The following is a 16233-nucleotide window of genomic DNA, read 5'->3' as shown; positions in this document are numbered from 1 at the left end:
CCTTCCCTCCCTCTCTCCCCACATTCAAAGCTCACTCTCTGTCTCTGCGTATGTCTCTCTAGATAGATCTAGAAAACATATCTGTATCTATAATTAATAGCAGGAACCCAAGAAGTTGCTGGAGTTGTTCCTGCTACCATCTCAACAGGATAGAGTGCTTATAAGATGAACTTTCCACGGGCTCCTGGGTGGCTCAGTCAGTTAAGCGTCTGCCTTCGGCTCAGGTCATGATCCTGGGGTCTTGGGATCAAGCTCTATGTTGGGCTCCCTCGATGGAGAGCCTGCTTCTCCCTCTCCCTCTGCAGCTTCTTCCCCTGCTTGTGCTCTCTCTATATATATCAAATAAATAAAGTCTTAAAAAAAAGTGAACTTTCCAGGCATTTTGGGCCTGCTTTCTCATGAATTCAAAAAAAGAAGGAGGAAGAGGAGGAAGAGAAAGAGGAGGGGAAGGGGAGAAGGAGAAGAACTAAACCATATTCCCTTATTTTCATTGCAGCTGTTCACTTTGTGGAGACTTCGAGTCCCCTGACAAACCTCACTTTTCTCTTGCTCTGCGAGTCCCCTTGGACTTCACTCTTTTTTTTCCCCTGAATTTAGCTTAGACTTTTTCTTTTCAACTCTTGCCAACGTTCTCAATTCCCTACACTCCTTCCTCTGTGCTGCGATACCCTGCAACTCCAAGCGCTAGATCAGTGCAGCCATCTGCCCGTCTGCCCTCCCGAGGCAGCTGAGCGCTGTGGGAGAAAATCACCAGGCTGCAGGTGGGCCCATCACACCGTGATGCCTCCCGCCTCCCCGCCAGGCCCTCCCCTCTGCTTGGCAATTTGTTTGCTTGGCCCTCGGCTCCCTGCCTATAGCATCTACGTTTGCATCCAGTTACAGTGCGGCTGGGTGGAAAAACAGGGGTTTGCAGTCAGACACACCCGGATTTGTACAATCTATCTACCACCTGTTGGCCGGGGGACGTTAGGCAAGTGACATAATCTCAGAAGCTTAACTTGGTCAAATGCAAAATGGGTATATAACAGTGGTATGATAAGAAAATCTACCTCCTAGTGTTGATAGGAGTGGTGGGATAATATGTGTACATGGTATGTGGTGTACACTGGTCCTCTTTCCCCCCCTGCTTGTCTCATGCTGGCCTGCCTTCCCGTTTCTCAATTCCCTTTAGCGCCTTTATGCACTTTTCTGTAGTTCTTTCCCTTCTTCACTCCCGTCCATATAATGAAATGACTATTGTCAGGATCAGCAATGACTTCCTAAAGGATAGTTTTGAGTTTATGTACTACTTCTCAACCGCTCTGAAACATTTCTAATGCTTGATCTCCGCCCCCCCCCAGGGGGCTCTTCCCATGAAGTCATTCCACTGCCTCTTCCCTTTGCTCTAACTCTTGTTATTCATCCACTGCTTGAACCAATGCATTCCTAGTTGTACGCCTCCCCCCTTAAATGTTCAGAGTGCTCTCAGGGTCCCGCCTCAGCCTGTTCATGCTGTACGTCTTTACCAGGGCCAGGACCGGGGCAAGGTAAACGAGGCATCTAGGGCACAAAACGTAAAGAGACACTGTCTCTCAGCGTGCACAAGCAAGTACATTCATGCTCCATGTACTTTGCTTGCCTCCCCCTGGCCCAGCCCTGACTCTCTCAACACCATTTTCTGAGCCCTCACCACGGTCAGCCCAGCACTGGCCACCACGTTATCCATGCTCACTCCCTGCACCCTCACACACGTGGCTGGAACTGCTCTTTCTACAACAGTGGGTTCCAAATACCCATCTCTGGTCAGATACATCTTCTGAGTTCCAGATCCTCTTTCTAGCTCCCTAACTGTATATTGTCCTGCAACTAATCAGAGCTGATGTTTATCTAATGCTTCTGAAGTGCTGGACACCATGCCCAGTGCTTTGCGGCCATTATTTCATTCCATCCTCACGGCGGTCCCATGAGATAGATCCTGTCCTCTCATTGTAAGTGAGAAAAATGGAACTTCAGAGAGGTTAAGTAACTTGGCCCAGGTAACATACTCAAGTGTCAGAGCCAGGATTTAGACTTTGGGCAGTCAGATGGCATAGCCCGTGCTTGTAGGTACTATGCTGTGTCCTGTGATCATGTCAGATGCCCAAGACGTACTCTCCACGCTTCTCTGAACCTGTTACCCTTCCATGGCCAGATGGCTAAGTCATCATTTCTACTTCCTTAATGTCACTTGAATTCCTTTTCCTCTTCTCTGTTTGCACAGAGAAGCTAATGGCCAGGCTCAAGCCCTCATGCCTTCCCCAGATGATTGTAGTGGTTTCAAGACAGTCTCCCAAGTCTTGCCATCATTTCCTCAAATGGTTCATTAGAATGTTGCCAGACTGCTGATAGGTAATGGGGGGGGGTACTAAAGAGTACACTTACCAGGATGAGCACTGCATAATGTATACAACTGTTGAGTCACTCTGTTGTACACCTGAAACTAATATAATACTGTATGCAACCCATACTGGAATTGAAATAAAAAACTTAATAAGAAATAGTAAAAAAAAAAGAGAATGTTGTCAGACTGAGCATTCTAGATCAGCCGTCAGTGCTATTCCCATTTACACTTCTTTTTTAAAATATTTTATTTATTTATTCGGGAGAAAGAGAGCATGTGTGAGAGAGTACGAGCAGGAGAATGGCAGAAGGAGAGGGAGAAGCAGGCTCCCAGCCAGGCAGGGAGCCCGAACAGGGAGCCCAACTTGGGGCTTGATCTCAGGACCCTGGGATCATGACCTGAGCCGAAGGCAGAGGCTTAACCAACCGAGCCACCCAGGTGCCCCTACACTTCTGATGCCTCAATAATTGGGTTCTGTGGTCCAGATTCCTTCATTTCAGAGCTTCATTATCTGGTGACCTGACCCTGTCAGCTATCCTACCTCACTTGTCATATTTAATATTCCAAACATCCTGAGTTCCTGAAAGACCTCACATTCTTTGTGGATCACACATGTGATTCTCTTTGCATAGAATGCCCTAGATCAGACATTTAAGGAGAGTAAACCTATTCATCTTTTAAGATCCAACCAAAGATACTCTCTGTTAAGTGTTTTCCCAGTTAATGTATTGCTCTCTTTATGGTCCTTTAGTACCTGGCTCACACTTTGTCCTATTACATTGAAATCTCTCCCCTGACCTCATGGTGCTTTGGGTCAAAGAGGGAGTCTGGATTATCCCCGTGCCCCTAATATTTCACCCCAGTACCTGGCACCATAGTAGTTGCTCAGTTTTGTGAAGTTTTGTAAAGGGTATGGACTGAGGCTGTCTTTCATTCATTCATTTCATGTCTTCATTCTGAATGAAAGACCTCTTCAGCCCATACACCTTATAAAACTGAATTGATTTCACAGAAATTTTGATTTCAAAAATCTAAACCAATGCAAGTAATACCTAAGGGCAGCAGTCATGAAAATGTAACATCTCTGCAAGTCATTCACAGAAACAGCTTTTAGAAGCCAGTGACTGTTGAAGAGCAGAAGAGAGCGCTGCATTAGTACTGGCCATCCTTTGGGAAATTCCCCTGGCTTTCTCCTCAAGGGCCTGTTATCTCTGACTACAGTGACTCCAGAATCAGACTGCCTTTCGCCTCAGTATTGTCTGAGGGTCGTATATTTAGCCTCTCTTCGGGGTTTATCTCTTCTAGCCATTATTTCCCCAGTGCTGAAATCCTAGTCCCCCGACCCCCAGCGCCTGCCATATGTATACTTTGTTTTCAATATGTGAGGTCTTCAGGGGAGCAGTAGCCCTCTTGAAATGTCCATTATCTCACCACTTATCCTGAAGGAAGGGCTTGGATCTTTTGTCCTCCTAGATCTCACACTGATGAGATATGTGTAAAGACTTAGTTTCATGTCCTACTTTGTGAATTTTCCAGCTACGTTTCTTTATTTCTTCACTCTACCCACTTGGCCACTTTGATTTAACCTTTGCATTCTCATATCATCATTTCTGTATTTCAGTCTGACATCATGTCTGGAGTGGGCAATACGGAGCCAGTCTGCTTTCTGGGGACCCTTAGGGTTGGCACCCCTGATCCTGGCACAGTCAGCTACAAGATTTGATTATAGTAGGTTGACAAGTAAGGGTGATAAATGCTTCCTGTGAGAACACACTGTTTGCCTAAATGGGGTAATTTCTTCCCTGGGTGCCTTCCTTTGGGAAGTGCATAAAGTCACTGAAGTTGTGTAAAAACCAAGTGCATTATTGCATTAACTAAGTTCCTACTGCTTGTGTCAATTTTTGGACTTGTTTTGCTCAAGTGAGTATCGGGTTTCCCTGTGTATTAACTCTGAGATGTTTCGAATCAGAGAGAAAATAATTTTTTTCCCAATTCATGAAAAACTTTAGGAATAAGTAACAACTTCATAATGAAAAAACTCATTTTAAGTAAAACTTAAAATCGTAGGTATATGATTTTATGGCTATTTAAATTTAGAGGCTTGTTAAAATTAGAGGCTCAGTTCTAAAATTTGGAAACACATCAGATATCTTAAAATCAAACTGTGTAAATAAAACCGATGTTGGTGGCTGTAATGTGACACATGCCATTTTGATCTCAAAGTGGTAGGTTAACCCAAAACGACAGACTTAATGAGTTCCTCACATGCTGCTGTTTCCTGGTTAAGACATTTTCCCCACTCTTAGTGTTCTTTAACCAAGGAGATTGTTTTCCAAGCAGGATCACGTTGCCTAACAGTGTCCGTTTAAAAAAAAAAAAAAGGAAAGGTACTATAAGCATTGTAAATCTGTTTTGTTTTAGCAATAAAGAAGGCACAGCTACCAGAGAACCAGTACTTACCAACCCACATGCTGACGACTAGGATCTTAAACGTTGCTATCAAACTCTGTAACCGTTAGTTAGTGGAGAAGATAGCACCAGGCATTTCTACAGCTAGAAGACAAGCATACTCAATGTATCTTTAAAAAGGAAACCAACCTGCACATTCGGCACTGAGTAGGTATCCTAAAAGGCAGATGGTGACGAGGCCCGGTGCTTCTGCCATGATCCTATTCAGGCGCTGCCTAACCTTTGCTGATGAATTGTGCAAGGAGCAAGGTTGACCAGTTGTTCCAAAGTACAAGTTGAGCTGTATTTACTTCTGGGAAACAGTGTCCATCTCCCTCAGTGGGTCTTTGGGCTATTTCCAGTGGCCTCTTGGGTTAAGAGTGTAGGCAGTGTTCATCTTTAAAGCTCGCCTCTGATTCTGTGGGCTTCTGTCACTGTGGCTGATTGGAGGCTGAAGCCGGAAGTGACACATCATCGGAACAAGGGGGGATATAATGGCTACGGTTGCTGTGGCAGCAAAATTCACCCGTTGGATCTGTCTTTATCCTTGTCCAGGAGCACTAACGTCATGTAGTTTAAAGGGATGGGCTCCTGAGTGGTTTGGTTGCTTAAGTGCCCGACTTTTGGTTTTGGCTCAGGTCGTGATCTCAGGGTCGCGGGATGGAGCCCCATGTTGGGCCCCGAGCTAAATGCAGAGTCTGCTTGAGATTCTCTCTTTCTCCCTCTGCCCCTCCCCTCTACATGCTCTCCCTCTCTCAAATAAATAAATAAACCTTAAAAAAAAGAGAGAGAGAGAACAAAGTCATTTGGTTATCTACCTTAAAACACTCCCAGTGCTTACATACATTGAGTCACCTGGTGAATCCTTTATGTTCTTCCTCATAATGAGTTGATCAGTTTTGTTGTGCCATGTACTCATATATGAAATATGAGGACCCTGTCTCAGAACACATGTATGTGGGCAGCCCTGGTGGCTCAGCAGTTTAGCACCGCCTGCAGCCCAGGGTGTGATCCTGGAGACCTGGGATCGAGTCCCCCATCGGGCTTCCTGCATGGGGCCTGCTTCTCCCTCTGCCTGTGTCTCTGCCTCTCTCTCTCTCTCTCTCTCTCTCTCTCTGTGTGTGTGTTTTTCATGAATAAATAAATAAATCTTAAAAAAAGAACACATGTATGTATTTGTGAGCATATGTGTATGCATGTAGATTTACATACGTGTATATAAAATAAATGTATTAATATTATTATATAATAGCTTGTGTTATTATATTACACTGCTTCACATTTAATATAAAAACAACAGCATACCAACATTTACCTATCGTTCTTTGTGCTATTGTTGTGATACATTTTATTTCTACATGTTATAAACCCTGTATTATATTATTCTGCTTTAAGCAGGCAACAGTCTTTCAAAGAAATTTAAAAATGGGGAAAAATGTTTTGTATTCAGCCACATATTTACCATTATGATATTCTTCATTTTTTTTTAAATGATTTTATTTATTCATGAGAGGCACACACACAGAGAAAGGCAGAGACACAGGCAGAGGGAGAAGCAGGCTCCATGCAGGGAACCCAACGTGGGACTCGATCCCGGGTCTCCAGGATCACACCCTGGACTGAAAGCGGTGGTAACTGCTGAGCCACCGGGGCTGCCCGATATTCTTCATTTCTTTGTGTAAATCCAAATTTCAATCTGTTATAATTTTTCATCACTCTGAATAATTTTCTTTAATAATTTTGATAGCATAGGTCTTCTTATGATGAATTTTCTCAACTTGTATTTCAAAATATAACTATTTTACCTTCATTTTTAAAAAGCAATTTGGTTGGGCAGCCCTGGTGGCTCAGCGGTTTAGCGCTGCCTTCAGCCCAGGGTGTGATCCTGGAGACCCGGGATCGAGTCCCACGTCAGGCTCCCTGCATGGAGCCTGCTTCTCCCTCTGCTTGTGTCTCTGCCTCTCTCTCTCTCTCTATGTCCCTCATGAATAAATAAATAAAAATCTTTGAAAAAAGTAATTTGGCTGCATATATAATTCTAAGTTGACATTTTTTTTATTTTAGCACATTAATGTCATCCTATTGCCTTCTGGCATGCATGGATTCTGATAAGAAGTGAATATCCTTATCACTGATTTTCAGCAATTTCCCTATGGTGACTCAAGGGATTCTTGGATCTGTGGCTTGATATTTTTATTAAAATTAGGAAAATTTTTGGACATTTTCAGAATTTTGTTTTGAAATAATTGTAGGGTCAACAGGAAATTGGAAAAATGGTTCAGAGAGGTCCCATTTACCTTTTACCCAGTTACTTTACTCCTAATGTTTATATCTTAGATTAATATAGTATAACATCAAAGCCAGGTAATGGACATTGACATAATGTATGCATATAATTCTAAGTAATTTTATCACATGTGTATATTTATGTAACCATCACTATGGTTCTATAGAACAATTGTATCACCACAATGATCCCCTTGTGCTACTATTTCATAATAATAACCCACCTCCCTCCTCCCAATTATTCCTAACCCTGGCTCTACTTACTAATCAGTGTTCAGTCTCTGTAATGAGAATGTTGTGTAAACAGAATCATAGAGTATGTGATCTTTTGAGATTGGCATTTTTCATTGAGCACAGTGCCTTTGAATTCCATCTAGGCTGCTGCATGCCTCAGTAGTCAATTCTTGTTGTTGCTGAGCAATATTCTATGATGTGGATGTATCACAAATTGTGTGTTCACCTACTGTGGGACATTTTGATTGTTTCCAGTTTTTGCTCTTGTAATAATGTGTTATAAACATCAATGTACTGATTTCTGTATAGATGTGACTTATTAATTTCTCTGGGGTAAATGTCCAGGAAAGTAATTTCTGGGTCATATGGTGGTTGAATGTTTAGCCTTTTTTTTTTTGGTAAGATTTTTTTTTTTGTAGCAAGAGGGAGAGAGAGAAAGAGAGAATCTTAAGCAGGCTCCATATTCAGCACAGAGTCTGACATGAGGCTCCATCTCACGACCCTGAGATCATGACCTGAGCCAAAATCAAAGTTGATCACTAAACCGACTGAGCCACCTGGGTGCCCTGATTGTTTAACTTTTAATCAAGTGCCAAACTGTTTTCCAAAATGGATGTATCACTTTGTATTCTCACCAGAAATGAGTGAATGATCCAGTTTCTTGGCATCTTTGCTATATTTCATATTGTCACTGTTTTTTACTTTAGACACTTTGATAGGTGTGTTGTGCTAGCTCGTTGTGTTTTAATTTGTATTTCTCCAAGACTAATGATGTTAAACACTTTATAATTTACTTACTATATGTATATCCTCTTCAGTGAAATGTATGTTCATTTTTTAAAAATTTTATTTATTCACAGAGACAGAGAGAGAGGGGCAGAGACACAGGCAGAGGGAGAAGCAGGCTCCATACAGGAAGCCTGACATGGGACTCAATCCCAGGTCTCCAGGATCACACCCCAGGTTGCAGGCGGCACTGAACCGCTGCACCACTGGGGCTGCCCATATGTTCATTTTTTTGCCTATTTCCCAATGAGACTGATATTTTACGGTTCAAATTTAGAATTTAAAAAAAAATACAGATATGGGTCCTTTCTCAGATACGTGGTTTGCAAATACTGTCTCTAAGACCATAGCTTACCTTTTCATCCTCATAACTGAGTCACATAGCCAAAGTTTTAGATTTTAATGCAATTCAATTTATCTTTTTAAAACAAATTTTATTTATTTATTTAGAGAGAGCATATGTGAGTTGGGGGAGGGGCAGAGGGAGATGGAGAGAATCTCAAGCAGACTCCATGCTTAGCACTGAGCCTGATACAGGGCTTGATCTCATGACCCCAAGATCATAACCTGAGTCGAAATCAAGAGTCAGACACTTAACTGACTGAGCCACCCAGGTACCCCTCAGTATCATTTTTTAATGGATCGTCCCTTAGTGTCCACATTTAGAACTCTTCTGCTAATCTTTCCCATTTATAAACTATTTTATGATTTTAGGCTTTAGATTTATTCTGGTGCTCTATTTTGAGTTCGTTTTTATAAGATATGAAGTTTAGGTTGATTTTTTTTTTTTTGCCTGTGGATGTTTGATTCCTCCAGCACCATTTGTTAAAAAGATCATCTGTGCTCTGTTCAATTGCTTATGCAGTTTTTTTCACAAGTCAGTTGACTATATTGATTTGGGTATATTTCTAGGTTTTCTATTCTGTTCCATTGTTTTGGGTATATTTCTGGGTTTCCTATTCTATTCCATTGTTTATCCCTCTGCCAACATCACACTGTTTTGATTACTATAGCTACATAGTAAGCTTTTATATCTGGTAGAGTGATTTCTCCCACTTGAATATTGCATGGCAAGATTATTTGGGGGGAGTACAGAATTACTTTATTTTGGAGGAATGGTACAAATGAAAGAAGTTGAGTAGATGTTTTGGTATGACTTCTACAAAAGGTAAACATAACACCAACATTCATGCACTGCCTTGCTGACCAGGGAATTCACTCTCGTGGCTGTGGGAAAACAGTGTAGGGCTTAGGTCTCATTATCACTGTTTCCCAAGGTGTGCTTGTCAGAGAGATACTCTCCAGATTCAGGAGCCCCCATCTTGCACAGATTGGTTACATGGTCATCCAGTTCTTTGATGAATTTCACCTGTTCATCAGATAATGAGTCTCAATGAAGTCATACAAATGGGGTCGTTTTTATTAAGTGACCAGTTTGTACAGTTCCAGTAGTGACTGATTCACCCTCTTTTCCAAGTGTAATGCACACTGCATTGCGTTCAGCCCATTTTCCCAGTAATCACCATCTGGCCTCTTGGTATCCTGAAAGAAGATTTGGCCACCTTGTTGGTTCTGCAGCTTCATCAGTTTCTCACATGATCCCTCTCCTCATGAGACTGGCAAAGAAAATATTTGGCAAAGTTTTTGAAGCCACATCTTTGTGGTCAAAGTAGTAAGACACGGGCAGGTAGACCTAGGAGGCAAAGGGCTCCAGGTTGACCTGGTGGTTGCGGGTGGCCTCTGAGTCCTCATGGTAGTTTTGGTGCACCTGCAAGGGGGTGCAGTCATTATAGCAGCTGCTGAGGAGAGGCAGTGGCCGGCAGCTGTGGCTGCATGGTGCTGCAGTGGCAACAGGGGCTTTGGGACCAGCTGTTGGCTCTGTGAGGAGATAGCGGAGGGCTGGCTCTGAACAGCTGCCAGGGTGGGGGATGAGCCCTGATTTCTATACAAGCACCACTGAAGCAGGAAGCTGTGGTGACTCTTGTTGGAGACTCAATATTCTGTGGCAAAATTAGTTATTTACATAACTACATTAGTTATTTACATAACATATTCACATAATATTTTATATGTGAATTTAATAATAATCTTACCTGTAACTACAAAAACTTTTGCCAGGGTTTTGATAGGGATTACATTAAACCTGTATGTCAATTTGTGGGAACTGACATCTTCACTGTGTTGAGTTTTCAAGCTGATGGATGTGGTATGAACATGTATGTCCATTTATTTAGCTCTTTGATTTAGTTCATCAGCATTTTGTAATTTTTAGCATGCAGATTTTATATAGTTGATCCTTGAACAAGACAGGTTTGAACTGCACAGGTCCACTTACATGCAGATTTTTAAAATTATTTATTTAATTGAGACAGCGTGAGTGTGAGTGTGAGTGTGAGTGTGGGGAGGGGAGGGCAGAGTGGAAGGGAAAGGGAGAAGCAGACACCTCGCTGAGCGGGGAGCTGACCTGGGGCTTGATCCCAGGACCCTGAGATCATGACTTGAGCTGTAGTCAGATGCTTAACCAACTGCTTAACCACTCAGGAGCCCCTGTGAACTATTTTTTTTAATGTAGTTGGCACACAATGTTACATTAGTTGCAGGTGTACAGCATAGTAACCTGACACATTTATACATTATGCTATGTTCACTGTAAGTGAGGCTACCATCTGTCCTGGTACATCACTATTACACTATTACAGTATCACTGACTGTATTCCTTACGCTGTGCCTTTTATTCCCGTGACTTATTTATTCCATAACTGGTAGCCTGTATCTCCCACTCCCCTTTACCCATTTTTCCCAACCCCAAACCCCCTCCTCTCTGGCCACCATCAGTTTGTTCTCTGTACTTAAAGGTTTGATTTCCTGTTTATTTTATTTTATTTTTTTTTTGGATTCTACTTATGAGCGAAATCATATGGCATTTGTCTTTCTCAGTCTGACTTATTTCACTTGGTATAATACCCTCTCAGTCCATCCATGTTGTCTCAAACGGTACAGCCTCATCCTTTTTTATGGTTGCCTAATACTCCTTTGTGTGACAGCTTCCTTATCCATTTGTCTATTTTTTTGTGGTTTATTATTTTTTATTTTTTTAATAAATTAATTTTTTATTGGTGTTCAGTTTACCAACATACAGAATAACACCCAGTGCTCATCCCATCAAGTGTCCCCCTCAGTGCCCGTCACCCATTCACCCCCACCCCCCGCCGTCCTCCCCTTCCACCAACCCTAGTTCATTTCCCAGAGTTAGAAGTCTTTATGTTCTGTCTCCCTTTCTGATATTTCCCACACATTTCTTCTCCCTTCCCTTATATTCCCTTTCACTATTATTCATATTCCCCAAATGAATGAGAACATACAGTTTGTCCTTCTCCGATTGACTTACTTCACTCAGCATAATACCCTCCAGTTCCATCCACGTTGAAGCAAATGGTGGTATTTGTCGTTTCTAATGGCTGAGTAATATTCCATTGTATACATAAACCACATCTTCTTTATCCATTCATCTTTCGATGGACACCGAGGCTCCTTCCACAGTTTGGCTATTGTGGACATTGCTGCTAGAAACATCGGGGTGCAGGTGTCCCGGCACATTTGTCTATTTTTTTGTATATTTTTTTAATTGAAGAAAGTCCATGGTAGGGATTGCGCTGAACATGTAAATTGCCCTGGGTAGCATTGACATTTTCACAATATTAATTCTTCTAATCCATGAGCATGGAATATTTTTCCATCTCTTTGTGTCTTCCTCAATGTCTTTCAGAAGTGTTCTGTAGTTTCTAGGGTATAGATCCTTTACCTCTTTGGTTAGGTTTATTCCCAGGCATCTTATGCTTTTGGGTGCAATTGTAAATGGGATTGACTCCTTAATTTCTCTTTCTTCAGTCTCATTGTGAGTGTATAGAAATGCCACTGATTTCTGGGCATTGATTTTGTATCCTGCCACACTGCCGAATTGCTGTATGAGTTCTAGCGATCTTGGGGTGGAATTTTTTGGGTTTTCAATGTACAGTATCATGTCATCTGCAAAGAGGGAGAGTTTGACTCCTTTGCCAATTTGAATGTCTTTTATTTCTGTTTGTTGCCTGATTGCTAAGGCTAGGACTTCTAGGACTATGTTGAATAGCAGTGGTAAGAATGGACATCCCTGTTGTGTTCCTGATCTTAGGGGAAAGGTTCCCAGTGTTTCCCCATTGAGAATGATATTTGCCGTGGGCTTTTCATGGATGGCTTTTAAGATGCTGAGGAATGTACCCTCTATCCCTACACTCTGAAGAGTTTTGATCAGGAATGGATGCTGTATTTTGTCAAATGCTTTCTCTGCATCTATTGAGAGGATCATATGGTTCTTGTTTTTTCTCTTGTTGATATGATCCATCACATTGATTGCTTTATGAGTGTTGAACCAGCCGTGCATCCCGGGAATAAATCCCACTTGGTCATGGTGAATAATCTTCTTAATGTACTGTTGGATCCTTTTTTTTTATGATAGTCACAGAGAGAGAGAGAGAGAGAGAGAGAGAGAGAGAGAGAGGCAGAGACACAGGCAGAGGGAGAAGCAGGCTCCATGCACCGGGAGCCCGACGTGGGATTCGATCCCCGGTCTCCAGGATCGCGCCCCGGGCCAAAGGCAGGCGCCAAACTGCTGCGCCACCCAGGGATCCCTGTACTGTTGGATCCTACTGGCTAGTTTCTTGTTGAGAATTTTTGCATCCATGTTCATCAGGGATATTGGCCTATAATTCTCCTTTTTGGTGGGGTCTTTGTCTGGTTTTGGAATTAAGGTGATGCTGGCCTCAGAGAACGAGTTTGGAAGTATTCCAACCCTTTCTATCTTTCTTTAGATAATTATCTAAAGATAGAATAGGTATTGTTTCTTCTTTAAACATTTGCTAGAATTCCCCTGGGAAGCCATCTGGCCCTGGACTTTTGTGTCTTGGGAGGTTTTTTTTTTTTTTTTGTTAAGATTTTATTTATTTATTCATAGAGACAGAGAGAGAGAGAGACAGACAGACAGACAGACAGACACAGGCAGAGGGAGAAGCAGGCTCCATGCAGGAAGCCTGATGCGGGACTCGATCCCGACTCTTGGGAGGTTTTTGATGACTGCTTCAATTTCTTCCCTGGTTATTGGCCTGTTCAGGTTTTCTGTTTCTTCCTGTTCCAGTTTTGGTAGTTTGTGGTTTTCCAGAAATATGTCCATTTCTTCTAGATTGTCTAATTTATTGGCATATAGCTGCTCATGATATGTTTTTAAAATCGTTTGTATTTCCTTGGTATTGGTTGTGATCTCTTCTTTTTCATTTGTGATTTTATTAATTTGAGTCTTTCTCTTTTGTTTTAAATAAGGCTGGCTAATGGTTTATCTATCTTATTAATTCTTTCAAAGAACCTACTCCTGGTTTTGTTAATCTGTTCTACAGTTCTTCTGGTCTCTATTTTGTTGAGTTCTGCTCAAATCTTTATTAACTCTCTTCCTTTGATGGGTGTACGTTTTATTTGCTGTTCTTTCTCCAGTTCCTTTAGGTGCAAGGTAAGTTTGTGTATTTGAGTTTTTTCCAATTGTGTGAGGGATGCTTGTATTGCGATGTATTTCCCCCTCAGGACTGCTTTTGCTGTATCCCAAAGATTTTGAACGGTTGTATCTTCAATCTCATTAGTTTCCATGAATCTTTTTAATTCTTCTCTAATTTCCTGGTTGACATTTTCATCTTTTAGCAGGATGCTCTTTAACCTCCATGGGGTTGAGTTTCTTCCAAATTTCTTCTTGTGATTGAGTTCAAGTTTCAAAGCATTATGGTCTGAAAATATGCAGGGGATAATCCCAGTCTTTTGGTATCAGTTGAGACTTGATTTGTGACCCAGTATGTGGTCTATTCTGGAGAAAGTTCCATGTGCGCTTGAGAAGAATGTGTATTCAGTTGTGTTTGGATGTAAAGTTCTGTAAATATCTGTGAAATCCATCTGGTCCAGTATATCATTTAAAGCCCTTGTTTCTTTGGAGATGTTGTGCTTAGAAGTCCTGTCATTTGCAGAAAGTGCTGTGTTGAAGTCTCCCAGTATAAATATATTATTATCTAAGTATGTCTTTACTTTGGTTATTAATTGATTGATATACTCGGCAGCTCCCACATTCGGGGCATAAATATTCATGATTGTTAGCTCCTCTTGTTGGATAGATCCTTGAAGTATAATATAGTGTCTCTCTTCATCTCTTACTACAGTCTTTGGGGTAAACTTTAATTTACCTAATATGAGGATGGCTACTCCAGCTTTCTTTTGAGGACCATTCGAATGGTAAATGGTTCTCCAGCCTTTCATTTTCAGGCTGTGGGTGTCCTTAGTTCTAAAATGAGTCTCTTGTAAACAGAGAATAGATGGGTCTTTTTTTTATGCAGTCTGAAACCCTGAGTCTTTTAAAGGTTCATTAAGCCCATTCATGTTCAGAGTTACTATTGAAAGATATGAATTTAGTGTCATCATAATACCTATTCAGTCCGTTTTTGTGGATTGCTTCTTTGGGCTTTCTTTTTCTTTTACAGGTCTCCCCCTTAATATTTCTTGCAGAGCTGGTTTGGTGGTCACATGTTCTTTCAGTTTCTGCCTATCTTGGAAACTCTCTCTTTCCTTCTATTCTGAATGACAGCCTTGCTGGATAGAGTATTCCTGGCTGCAGGTTCTTCTCATTTAGGACCCTGAATATATCGTGCCAGCCCTTTCTACCCTGCCTGGTCTCTGTGAAGAGGTCTGCTCTTAATCTAATATTTATCCCCATATAAGTTAGGGATCTCTTGACTCTTGCTGCTTTAAGGATCTTCTCTTTATCTTTGGAATTTGCAAGTTTCACTATTAAATGTCGGGGTGTTGAATGTGTTTTTTATTTTATGGGGGGAATCTATCTCCTGGATCTGAATGCCTGTTTCCCTCCCCAAATTAGAGAAGTTCTCGGCTATGATTTGTTTAAATATGCTTTCTGGCCTTCTGTCCCTCTTGGCAATCTCTGGAACCCCAATTATATGTAGATTTTTCCTTCTGAGGCTGTAATTTATTTCCCTTAACCTTTCCTCATGGTCTTTTAATTTTTTTTCTCTTTTTTCCTCAGCTTCCTTCCTTTGCCATCAACTTGTCTTTTATGTCACTCACTTGTTCTTCTACCTCATTAACCCTCATCGTTAGGACCTCCAGTTTGGATTGCATCTCATTTAATTGATTTTTACTTTTGGCCTGATTCGATCTAAATTCTGCAGTCATGAAGTCTCTTGAATCCTTTATGCTTTTTTACAGAGCCACCAGTAGCTTTATAATTGTGCTTCTAAATTGGCTTTCTGGCATCAAATTGTAATCCAAATTCTGTAACTCTGTGGCAGAGAGTACTGTTTCTGATTCTTTTGTGGTGAGTTCTTTCTAGTCATTTTTCTCAGTGCAGAGTGGCTGTATGAGCAGGCTGAGTCAAGAATATCAATCACGACCTAAGTGAATTTCACTCTAGATGATTCTGCTGAGGTCAGAGCCCAGAAATTGAAAACAAAGATCAGAATGAAATAAAAGGACCACTAAAGTGAAAAACAAATTTAAGAAAAATTAGTAAAAAATAAAAGGCCAGGAATCCTAAAGAAGAGGAGAAAAAAAAAAGAAAGCAGAAGAAAAATAAGGGGGGGGGGGAACTGGGAGATGGTGGTGGTGAAGAAGTTGTAGTGGAGGGAGAATGTAGTCTACCTGAGGGGTTCTAGAGGGTGATCCTCTTGTTTCTGAGTATATTAAATTATGTATGTTAGAAGATGATTTGTCCTAAATTTATATAAACCAGAAATACTTGTAGAGGGCACCATTGACCACCAAAACATAAATGAGATAAAAGAGGGGGCAGAATGGGAATGAGGAATCCCACAAATGAACCAGCATGGTATACCACTTGGTTCGGGTGCATGCTGGTCATGTTTTAGAAGGTATTAACTTCCACCATTGTAGAACAAAATGAGGCAGAGAAAACAAAAAACACAAAACAAAACAAAAATACATATCTTGTATATCTCCCCAAATTAAGTTGAGTGTGTTGAAGGGAATCTAGAAGTGGAAAATATATCTAAGACCTGTAATTGTAGAAATATGAAAGTCAA

General features: G+C 41.3%; 1 protein-coding gene and 1 pseudogene across 1 annotated transcript in view; both read right to left on the bottom strand.

Moving 5' to 3' along the window:
- F9 (coagulation factor IX) overlaps positions 1 to 5210 on the bottom strand; it is a 31759-nt gene extending 26549 nt beyond the window's left edge. Inside the window, exon 1 of the mRNA XM_055337468.1 lies at positions 4958 to 5210. Within this exon, the coding sequence (XP_055193443.1) occupies positions 4958 to 5024 (67 nt within the window). The 5' untranslated portion in view covers positions 5025 to 5210. The remainder of the gene's footprint in view (positions 1 to 4957) is intronic.
- Positions 5211 to 9362: 4152 nt separating this feature from the next.
- On the bottom strand, positions 9363 to 15618 carry LOC129518501 (ferritin heavy chain-like; annotated as a pseudogene).
- Positions 15619 to 16233: the final 615 nt, after the last annotated feature.

Source organism: Nyctereutes procyonoides, unplaced genomic scaffold, assembly GCF_905146905.1.
Source record: "Nyctereutes procyonoides isolate TBG_1078 unplaced genomic scaffold, NYPRO_anot_genome, whole genome shotgun sequence".
Taxonomy (NCBI): Eukaryota; Metazoa; Chordata; class Mammalia; order Carnivora; family Canidae; genus Nyctereutes; species Nyctereutes procyonoides.
Note: the sequence above shows the minus strand (reverse complement) of the source record. Positions and strands in the feature narration are given on the sequence as shown.